Source organism: Muntiacus reevesi, chromosome 7 (assembly GCF_963930625.1).
Source record: "Muntiacus reevesi chromosome 7, mMunRee1.1, whole genome shotgun sequence".
Classification (NCBI taxonomy): Eukaryota; Metazoa; Chordata; class Mammalia; order Artiodactyla; family Cervidae; genus Muntiacus; species Muntiacus reevesi.
In genome coordinates, this window is record NC_089255.1 from 73,458,772 (window position 1) to 73,471,048 (window position 12,277).

General features: G+C 39.0%; 1 protein-coding gene and 1 non-coding gene across 2 annotated transcripts in view; both read left to right on the forward strand.

Moving 5' to 3' along the window:
• Positions 1 to 831: 831 nt before the first annotated feature.
• On the forward strand, positions 832 to 935 carry LOC136172753 (U6 spliceosomal RNA). Its single transcript, XR_010664099.1, has one exon. It is a non-coding gene; the product is annotated as a U6 spliceosomal RNA (small nuclear RNA).
• An 8,974-nt stretch (positions 936 to 9,909) lies between these two features.
• Positions 9,910 to 12,277, forward strand: part of LOC136172079 (uncharacterized) — a 44,103-nt gene continuing 41,735 nt past the window's right edge. Inside the window, 1 exon segment of the mRNA XM_065941194.1 lies at positions 9,910 to 9,990. Coding sequence (XP_065797266.1) covers positions 9,910 to 9,990 — 81 coding nt within the window.

Below are 12,277 nucleotides of genomic sequence, written 5' to 3' on the forward strand. Positions count from 1 at the left end.
GGCACAGCAAGAACCTTTCTGCAATGACCTGTTCAGACTATGGCCTGAGGAGAGAAGCTGTTCCTTGTGCAAGCTTCATCACCAGCACCTGCATGCTCTGAAGGCCATCCGCTCTGGCGGGTAACCGGATTTCCAGGGCACGCCCACACCACCAGATGCTGATTGCCTGCTCCCCACCTGCAACTCCAGACCATCTCTGTCTGGGTAAACCAGTGAACATTTTAGTGGCCAAACCATCTTTTCCAAGGAGGTCCGAACACCCCCACTCCCCAAAGTTTGTTCTTCCGTGGGTACTCTACCGCGGCTCTTGGGCGCCTTATAGAGTTTCTTACTTCTTACACTTAATCTCCCATCACAGTTGGCAATTCTTATATTAGACTTCTCCTGTTGAACCTATTGTGTAGTTTCTCTCCTGACTGGACACACTGCTATGCAACAGAATAGAAAATCCCAAAACAGCAAATTTAAAAGTCCAAAGTTTTTGGAAATTTGTCATATGATAAAGGTGATATCTCAAATCACTACAAAAACATTGGAACACAGAATAATCACTGGAAAAAGAAATGTATGCCAGAATAAACTCCAAACGTTAAGAGAGAACCGGAAAGAGAAAGGAGAGGGAGGCGGAAGGGAGGGGGTAAGACAGGAATGGGGAGAGGAAGAGGGGGCTGCACAGGTACTAGAAGAAAGCGTAGATAAATCCCCTTATAATACGGGTGTAGGGGAAACCTTAACTATGACTCAAAATCCAGATGCAACTAAAAGACGTGCATGAAAGTACATAAACTCATGAAAGTAAATATCTGCATATCATAAAATCAGCATAAGTCAGTGCTCACTTTGGCAGCATATATACTAAAAACCGGAATAATACAGAGATTAGCATGGCTCCTGTGCATGCATGACATGCAAATTTTGAAGCATTTCATATTTTTTCATATGCTATCTAAAAAAGGTACAAATAAATCTATTTACAAAACAGAAATAGAGTGAACGATGTAGAAAACTTATGGTTATCAAGGGGGAAGGATAAATTGGGAGAGGGACTGACATATATACATTACTATATATAAAACAGGTAACAATAAGAACCTACTGTATAGCACTGGGAACTCTACTCGATACTCCATACTGACTTACATGGGAATAGAATTTTTAAAAAGAGTGAATGTGTATTTGTATAACTGATCCACTTTGCTGTATAGTAGAAACTAACACAACCTTGTAAGTCAACTATATTCCACTAAAAATTAATTTTTAAAAACATCATAACTCAAAATGTTAATGAAAAATTGGAAAAAAAAATACTCCTAACTCATATTAGAAACAAAGGGTTAATGTCTCTGGTATATAGAGAGAGCTCTTAAATTAAGATTTAAAAAACCCAAACTTCATTAGAAAAACAGGCAAAAAACACAAAAAAGAACACATAAAAAGGAAGGCAAATGGCTCTTAAAACACATAAAAAGATGTTCAACTTTGTTCAATAAAGAGATACAAATTAAACTGTACCAAAATACCATTTCTCGCTGATGTTTGCCAAAAACTCAAATGTTTTACAACAGACTCTCTTGGCAAGGTTATGGAAAAAAACATGGACTGGCTTCTACACTGTTGGTGAGAATGCAAAATGGCACAACTTCCATGGATATTTGGCAATAGATAGCAAAATTACATATGCTTTGGACTATGAGTCCATACTGATGCTCAAATAAAATCATCTGCTACCATTGCAAGTGACTGTTACATCAGGTCCTCACTCTGATAATTAGTAATTAGGCGAAAAGAAACCTGTACTCTGCCTTTTTAAGAGGACCTGTAGTTTATCCCAAGATAGAGGGGGAAACCCTTTACCAAAGAATGTCACTCAATAAGTAGTTCAGAAAAATATTCAGATGGATAGATAGATAGATAAAGCAGGCAAATAAATCAAAATGCTGATAATTACTGATTCCAGATAGTGAACATTATACTAGTCTTTCAACTTTTCTATAACAGATTTTTCATGATAAGAAGCTTGGAGAAAAAACAAAATAATACAAGAAATTAAAAATGGAAACTTAAAAAAAAAGTTAAAATATCTGGAATAATATAATTTGGGGAAGGGAACAATGACCTTTAATAATGAGACTGGTGGAGAGAGATCATTAAGAAATTTGCCTAGAGAAGTTCTTCATTTTCAGTATTTTCAGCTCCAGCTGGCACCTACCTCCATATGCAGGCAGCTTGGCTCTCTAAAGCTCCCAATTCCTTCTTCCTGACATTTTCCTTTGAATGCTCACTCCATTTGTCATCAAAACAATATATTTGTGGTGGTTTAAAAAAAAAATCCACAGTCCTCAACACTCTTCCCTTCAAAAGATGGTGTCTAACCTCCCATTTGAGTAAGGGCTACATTTAGTGACGCCCTTCTAGAATAAATTATGGCAGAATGGATGGCATGCACTCCCATGAGTAGGATGTAAAGGGCACTGCAGCCGCTGGCTTGCTCTCTTGGATCACTCATTCTGCGGGAAAGCTACCTGCCATATTGTGAGGGCACTCAAGTAGCCCTACAGCGGCCTCTTGCCAACAGCCAGTAAGGAACTAAAGCCCCAGTCTAACAGTCAGGTGACTGCAGCCCTGGACAATATCCTAGCTAAACTGCTTCTGGATTCCTCTCAGAAACCACGTGAGATGTTTGTCATTTTAAGTTGCTAAGCTTGACAATTTGTTATAGAGCACTAGCTAATGGTACAATACATGCATGCATGCTAAATCGTTAGTTATGTCCAACTCTTTGCGACCCTATGGACTATAGCCCTCCAGGCTCCTCTGTCCATGGGATTCCCCAGGCAGGAATACTGGAGTGGGTTGCCATGTCTTCCTCCAGGGGATCTTCCTGACCCAGAGATCGAACCCGAGCCTCTTAAATCTGTAGCATTGGCAGGCGGGTTCTTTACCGTTAATGCCACCTGGGAAGCCCAACTGGTAAAACATCCATGGAAAAATTAATCATTTTCCTCCCCCAAGCCACTCATTTCCTATTTGTGTTAATGACAAAGCCCATTACAGTTATCTGTCTTCTCCCCTTCATCCAGCTGCCTTTCATCAAACCCATCATGAGTTTTTCTCTCCCTTATGCCTTTCCCTATTAAGTCTTTTGCCACCATTGGAGCAAGCTCTTGGTACTTCTTACCTGTGCATCTTAAATAGGTTCTTCACTGCTCCTAGACTCCAATTAGCTCTCTCCAGGGCCCCTGGTGGGCTGCCATCTATGGGGTCGCACAGGGTCAGACACGACTGAAGCGACTTAGCAGCAGCAGGGCCCCAGATTAACATTCTTAAAAACTCAGCTCTGAGCAACCCTCTGCTCCCCACCAGCCTCTTCTAAGCCATGCTCTTCTAACGATCAAGGCATTCCACTATGTTGCCCCAACTCATCACTCCACTCTAACCTCCCTCATTTTCCTACAGAAAACCTGCCACGTCCATAAGAAATACACGGAGTACATTGTGAAGTGGTTGGCATTCTATGCCTTAACACTTTTTTCAAACTAGCACCCCTATTAGATGACAACTATACTGAATCCTTGGAAGTGGTAACAGTGGAGTGGGAGAGTAAGAAGTACGTACAATTAGATTTTAAGCTCCCTGAAAGCACACACTATATTTTAGTCACTGTTCAATACAATGCTATGAATATATATTGTAAAAAAAGAATATGTAGAAACTTCCCTAGCAGTCCAGTGGTTAAGACTCCACGTTCTCAATGCAGGCAGCACAGGTTTGATCTGTGGTCAGGGAACTAAGATCCCACTTGGTGCAGATTAAAAACAAGGAAAAAATGAAGAAATGTGTCAAAAATACATACTTTCAGCCAGTAAAGAGTATTAATCAAAGATGGAGCACTTTCAGTAGGCATCGTATTAAGCAGATACAGAGGATCTGAAGGAGTCCCAAGACATGCACCCTGCCTTCAAGGAGCCATGGTGCCCAGTAAGGGAGGCAGGCAGACCAGGCCAAATAACAAGGAACTAATACAAAGGTGCTAACACTTCCAATCAACACAGACTGACCACAAGGGGCTGGAAAGAGCATGGTAGCTGAAGATGAATATAAGATCAAGGAAGTTTTAAAAAATATCTGTGTGTATTTATTAATCATGAGCACAGGATTCCATATTTCAGCTACTTAGATTCCAAGTCAACGTATATAATCCCTGATTCCTAAAAGAAAATATGAAGGATAAAGCATAATGCTAGTTATTGTCAAAACTAGCAATTTCCAAACTTTAAAAAGTTGTAGTAAAATACACATCAAGCTTACCTCCTTAACTATTTCTAAGTTTACAGTTCAGTAATGTAGAATACATTCTTTTTGTCATGCAACCAATCTCTAGAACTCTTCATCTTGCAAAACTAAGGCTCTACACATGTTAAACAACTTCGCCATTCCTCCCTCCCCCAGCTCCTTGGCAACCACCATTCTACTTCTCTCTGTATGTGCTAAGTCACTTCAGTCATGTCTGACTCTTTGTGACCCCATGGACTGTAGCCTACCAGGCTCTCTGTCCATGGGATTCTCCAGGCAAGAGTATTGGAGTGGGTTGCCATTGCCTTCTCCATCTGTCTGTACAGATTTAAACTGTTTAGTACCTCACATACGAAGAATCATACAGTATTCGTTCTTTTGTGACTGGCTTATTTCACCAAGCCTAATGCCCTCAAGGTTCACCCATGTTGACACAAGTGTCAGAATTTCTTTTTTAAGGCTGAATAATATTCCACTGATGTTTACACCACATTGTGTCTATCAAGGAAGGTCTTTAATAGAGATCCTTGAAAACATTTATAGAACCATGAAAATGACCTGTTAGAGTAAGCGACTGAATACAGGAGTTGGTAATTAGGTCACTGGTAGCCTTTAGATGTCAGCTCCAAAATTGACAGTACTGTTAGGAGGCTTTTTATCCCTCCATTTGTCCTAAAAACACCTCTCCCATTTCAATCCACCTACACATACACCTGCTCACTGTGCTTATGCCTTCCATACTGTACCTCGGTGACTGTATTTTAGTGCATGATTTTTGCTAAATGATCTGAGCATCTTATGTGGCCAAGTATTTAATCAAAAGACATTTAAAATATTTTAAAACACAACTTAAACAGTATATGATTGAGAACAAAATACTTAAGGTAATATGTATAAAAATTGTATTTATTCATAATGTAATCTAGAAGCAATACTGAAGTATAGCTGATTTGGGCTTCCTAGGTGGCTCTAGTGGTAAAGAATCCACCTGCCAATGCAGAAGACATGAGACTTGGATTCAATCCCTGGGTCTGGAAGATCCTATGGAGAAGAAAATGGCAACCCACTCCAGTATTTTTGCCCAGAAAATTCCATGGACAGAGGAGCCTGGCAGGCTACAGTTCACAGGGTCCCAAAGAGTTGGACACGACTGAAGTGACTTAGCATGCATGCACATAGTTAATTTACAGTATTAAATTTTTATTTCTTGAACTTAAAACAAGATGGCTTACATGATTTAATAATAATTTTAAAAAAGCATATCCAAAGTTTAGTGTGATCACCATGGTGAGTACCCCATCTTTCTTAAACAGTTATTTAGTCATTAAGTCATGCCCACCTCATTTGCAACCCCATGGACTATAGCCCACCAGACTCCTCTCTGTCCATGGGATTTCCCAGGCAAGAATCCTGGAGTGGGTTGCCATTTCCTTCTCCAGAGGATCTTCCCGACCTAGGAAGCCAACCCACATCTTCTGCATTGCAGGCGAATTCTTTACTGCTGAGCCTCTGGGTAAGCCTATTTCTTATATAGAACACTACTCACAGTAAACTTGCATAAGGATAAGTTCAACACTCTCAATCATCGAATGAAGATCAAATTATATTCAAGAAATTAAACAGGAGAGCAGTATATTTTAAAATAAGAATTTGAAAACAGGCTTCAATGAAATACTCAACTTTTAAAAACCAACTAAATTGTTTAAACAAAAAAATCATTCTCTGAACATTTTGGCCAATCAGGGTTGGACTGACTTTCATGTTGTCTCAACTTTACATTGCCCAAAAGAAATGTATTTGGCATTTCAGCTTACGTAACTCAGAAAAGTCAACCCACTAAACTATCAGAAAACCAAGGCTATCTTTTCCTTTCATTAGGCCTCTTAAAACCATCAAGTTTCTATGAACACAAAGTGATGAATAGTAGCAAGGAAACCCATGAACTTGAAATAATACTCCCCATTATCCAGTTTGAAAGAGCAAATGCCATTTAAAATGAAAATGACATTTCTCTCAAGAGCAAAGAATCAATTCCATTAAACTTTTTCACCTACAACTGAAATGTTCATTCTCAACCCAGAAATGCTGAAATGACCTGTCAGATGCATACCGCAAAATAGCAAATGCCAGGAGATTCATCCAGGCAATCAAATGGATACCACAGCAACTGCGTTCGCGCTTTCCCCTGATAAAAATTAAAAAAAAAAAAAAAGCAACCTTGTTTAGAAAACACGGGTTTTATACATATCCACCAACTTCTCTGGGATTTCCACACACACCCCAGTACCATGATAATTAATGTGATAGCTGGTTGCTGGACAGTGCTTAAGAGGATGTGCTGGGTTTTGGTTGGGTATGTTTTAATTATCCAGATTCACATGACAACTATTTGTCAGTGGAGTCTTTGGTAACTAATAACTTGGTAGCCAATGCAAAGGGTGTTTTCCTTCTTAAGCAAAGACACAACAAAGGTTAATGAATTGAAATCACTGCAGGAGACCTGGGACACAAGAGAACAGGTAGCAAAAGGAAAGTCTTCTCCATTGGAGGTCTAGAAAAGTGAATAAACAACCTGTGGTCATTTAAGCAGTTCTGCTCTAAACCAGGAATATAAACTGACTGAAGGAAAGAATTCCCAAAAGAATAAATTTTTACAGTGATGTACAAACTGGATTTTCCCGACACATTGGTTTGAACATACAAGCATTCCCTCTGTGACCACAAGCTCTGGTATAACAAGGAAAAACAGTCTCTAAACACCTTAATTGCTGGGCCTGGCAGGTGTAGAATTTCACCAGGCCAACAAAAAAATGTCTACCCGGACATCCTGAATCAATAAGTAATCATTTCTTGGCGTGCTGGTTTTGATTCCTCACCATGGCCTAAAACAGGTGGCCCATATCCTTCATGATGAATAGCCATTGTCTTCTGCCCAAAGTTTTCTCTCTCACACTCTTCCAGCACACACACCTGTGTGGAGCCCTCTCAGGTCACGTCTGCGTCCAGCATGAAAGCTTTTTGCACACCTGTGATTATACAGTGTTCTAATGTACTAGCTGGGGAATGCACTACAGCTCTTAAACTAAAAAATAATTTTTTTAACTTTTTAAAAATTTTTAAAAATCCAAATATTGACAGTGATTCCTTGCCAAAGAAAAGGGCAGGCCCTAGAAATGGCACAGACACTCTAGAAAGAGTAGACTGATTTTTATCAAAGTGCCTATTAAGTCTGGTTAAAAAAAAAAAATCAGAAGGCAGTCACCACCAGGCCTGTTTTTATACATATTCTTGTCCAGAGGACAGAGCAGAACACTGGGCCCAATGCCCAGCTATGCCTGAAGGCCAGGTGACCTTAGACAAATCACATAAACTCCCTGAGTTCCCACATCTTCAGTAAAAAACAGGGACCTAACACAGGTTCCCCCTTATCACAGTGCTTAGAGGATGAAGCGAAATGATGTACATGAGAGCATCCCACAAGGTGTCATTACATATCCAAGAGGATGAGGTCTATCGGTATGCCACTGAATATGCTTAGAGTGTTAGACAGGATTTAGAGACGATTTAGATTCAGATGCCCTTTTGGCCACCCTGAAGATTTCTGCCTCCTAATTTTACTCTTACCTTCCTGACAGTCTACCATCACTGTCCAAAAAGCTGAGCTGCAAGTAGCCTGCGTGGGACACAAAATACCACATGCTCCTATGCTGTATTTTCCAGTCTGCCCATCACACTTGTCCAAGCATTCAGCACTAACACCCCACATCTGTGCCTGCAGAAGTCATAAACTCACATTCACAAAGCAGACAATGGTAGCAAACAAAGCAACAAAGAATTAATCTCAAAAATATACAAGCAACTCCTGAAGCTCAATTCCAGAAAAATAAATGACCCAATCAAAAAATGGGCCAAAGAACTAAACAGACTTTTCTCCAAAGAAGACATACAGATGGCTAACACACACATGAAAAGATGCTCAACGTCACTCATTATTAGAGCAATGCAAATCAAAACCACAATGAGGTACCATTTCACGCCAGTCAGAATGGCTGCTATCCAAAAATATACAAGCAATAAATGCTGGAGAGGGTGTGGAGAAAAGGGAACCCTCTTACACTGTTGGTGGGAATGCAAACTAGTACAGCCACTATGGAGAACAGTGTGGAGATTCCTTAGAAAACTGGAAATAGAACTGCCATACGACCCAGCAATCCCACTCCTGGGTGTACACACGAGGGAAACCAGAATTGAAAGAGACACGTGCACCCCAATGTTCATCGCAGCACTGTTTATAATAGCCAGGACATGGAAGCAACCTAGATGCCCATCAGCAGACGAATGGATAAGAAGGCTGTGGTACATATACACAATAGAATATTACTCAGCCATTAAAAAGAATTCATTTGAATCAGTTCTAATGAGATGGATGAAACTGAGCCCATTGTACAGAGTGAAGTAATCCAGAAAGAAAAACACCAATACAGTATACTAACGCATATATGTGGAATTTAGAAAGATGGTAATGATAACCCTATATGCAAGACAGAAAAAGAGACACAGATGTATAGAACAGACTTTTGGACTCTGGAAGAAGGCGAGGGTGGGATGATCTGAGAGAATAGCATTGAAACAAGTATACTATCAAGGGTGAAACAGATCACCAGCCCAGGTTGGATGCATGAGACAAGTGCTCAGGGCTGGTGCACTGGGATGACCCAGAGGGATGGGATAGGGAGGGAGGTGGGAGGGGGGTTCAGGATGGGGAACACATGGAAATCCATGGCTGATTCATATCAATGTATGGCAAAAACCACTACAATATTGTAAAGTAATTAGCCTCCAACTAATATAAATAAATGGAAAAAAAAAAAAAAGCAGACAATGGAAGGAATTTAAAAAGTATGTTTTAGGTGTCAAGTGTCCTTGATGTGTATAGGTGGCTACTTGCCAATCATTAGCCTTAAATGTATCTTTCCCAAAGAAAAATATTAATGCTCTCAATTTAATATTAGAAATAAAAAACACTCTTACATCATCATGCAATCATCATTAATAATTGACTCACATGCAACTCTTAAGACCGTGTACAGGTATTATCCAAAATGAGAAAACTAACTTCCCCCGTAGCCTACTGAGTTGGACAGGAGATAGAATTTTGAGGGCTTGAATACAGGAAGAGGACAAAGCCTCAGCCCCACGGTCATCACAGTCAGGGTGGGGCTGTGGAGGGCAAGTCCATCAGTCTTCTCCTTCATCATCAAGTCTTTGCTCCTTCCCAATACCAACTGTCAGTGACAATGCTCCACTTTTAGGAAACCGATCCACATTAAAGTATTTGGAGGAGGGTGGAGGAGAGCTGTGGGTGAAGATATTCAAAAGGACGTGATCATTGCAGAGTTGAGCACATTCAAGTCTCCTGCCAGTCCGGGGTCTGAGAGTAGAACACAAAACATTCATCAACAAAACTGCAGTCCTGCTTTGTGGAAATATGAGAGTCCAGTAATTTGTCTTTCCAGGTGACCCTCATTCTTCTGTCCTTTCTCAAGGACACCTGCAAAAGATTCCCTTCGTAAAGCCCTTAACTATTATCAAGAGCTGTAACTGTTCCAGTCAGAAATGCCAACTACCCAGTTTGCTGGTCTTGATAAACTTGCCAGTCTGCGTATGCTGGTCACCGCCAGTGTAGTTCTCCGAAAGGTAAGTTGTATGCACATTTAAAAGACAGGCTCTTGTTTTTCACAACACCAAGGGAAAAGGAAAACGACATCAATCTGACGTATCTTTACTAGGAGTGCCTAGCAATTACAGGCTCCTGCTTACTGAAATGAATTATGTATTAAACAGGAAACAAATATTGGTTTATAAAAGATGTTATATCTATGTCCTACAGAAAAATCTAAATTTCACGACATGGACAAAGAAAAGAAAAAAACTGACATCTACAATAAATTAGGCACAGACCTTAGCTCCTACTAAGGAGACTATTAAATATTTTAACCTATGTAGTCTCAATCACTCTATAATTTTAAATGACTACAAATTGTCATTTGCAATTCTTCTTATGCTTCTCATTATTTGATAGTATGTAATTTCAAGTAACTTTCTTAATCTCAAATATAATAAAAGTATCTCTTAAAGGCAAGATTATAAAAAACCATGTATTCTATTAATATTACATAAGTAATAAATGTTTTAAATGGCCTTGTAATTCAGTTCAGAATAACGAATGATGCACACTGTAACCAAAGGCTTATACCACAATGGGATCTGAATTTGCTAAGAATTAAATCTATTAGCCCAATATAAATTTAACATGGAGTCCAAGTCTCTGGTTTCCCCTTTTCAAAATAGTTTTGTCTTTGCTTCAATTTATCCCAAGGGGACAGAATTAAAACAAAAATATGACAACCTGGCTCATCCTCAAAAAAGGAGAAGAACTGAGGTTTTCTTCTGAGAAAAGGAAAGGACAGCAATTATTTCTGAGTAAGAATATATTAAAGAGCAACACGATATAGTCAGCAAACAGTGATTTCCAGGGGCTGGGGTTGAGTGGAGAGGGTCAACTACAAAGGGCACTTCTGGGGTTGATGGAAGGGCTCCATGCCTTGATCATGGAGGGGATTATACGACTGTGTGCAAATGTCAAGATTCAGAGTGTGATATACCTGAAGAGGCCAGATTTTATTCTCTGTAAATTATACAGTAATAAGCTTGACTTTTCAAAAATGTTATATGTCTAAAACTGTGCTTGATGCTGAATGATGAAATCTAAAATTCAAGTATACATTTCTCAAGGATTCTAAACGTAATTACCAAAAAACGTGCCAGTAAGTGGTTCAAGTTCAGCCTTCAGTATCCTATTATTTTATTATTTATAGATATTATGTAAAATGATTCAAAACATGATTTTAAATTATTAAATGATATATCTTGAATTACCTGTTGGACACACATGTGTAGAAAACTGTGGTGTAATATTCTTAAAAATAGACATATCAAGTGCTATTTTGAAGGGTTGACTCTACTAATCTATGTATTCCATTTTATAAATTGAGAAATGTAAATGGTGATATGATTCATTTGTATCCCTCTATGAAAGATGTCCTAAACGTTTTTTAAACTGACTTCAGAGACTTGTATGTCTTAAATGTTACAGGAGACTGGCAACTTTTGAAATAAAAATGGTTCTGTAACTCAAATTTAAAAAAAAAAAAAAAAAAAGCTTGAACATAAAATGGAATTCTAAGTTTTACGCTTTACCACCTGCTGATAAACAGATCCAAACATTTTCCCCTCTTCTAGAATGTAGGCAGAAACATAGGTTTTTCTGCAGGACAAAGACAAAAGCCAAAGAATAAGTGTACAATGTTTTTTTCATAGTCACAGTACATTTACTTTTTACAATACCCACAGCACAAATCTTTCCACATGTTCATTTTCTAAATAACAAACCTCTTTCCCAAACACAAAGGAAAACAGCCACTGTGAGTCTGAAAACTTAAAACAAAAATAAAAATCCCCAATGGAATGCCTATGTAAATAGTAGAAACCTAACAAAATACAATCTTTCCTCAAAAGTGTGTGCCAACACAAAGCACAAAGCTGTTTTTTATGAAGCTAGTAAAATTGAGTCAACCTTATTTTTTCCTAAATATTCACCCAAATCCAAAGTTTTGTTTGTCACAAAAATAATATTCCCTTGACTTAATTTAATATCCAACATTAATTAGGCAGGAACGGGGAAGCAACGGGTTAAGAGAACAGCGGCGGGGTTCCAGGTCAGCACATGAAACAGTCCAGGTGATCTCAATCTCGCTCAATCCGCCAGCAAAGAAGTTAAATCTGCTTTTCTGGTATGACTAAGGTTTCCCAGTTAAATACATTTAAAAATACTAGCTACCTGCCTGATGCATGTACCTCTTCCCAGGCCCACAAAACTCAAGCATGAAGCGCCCTGGTCAACTTTTCTGTTACCATTTCATCC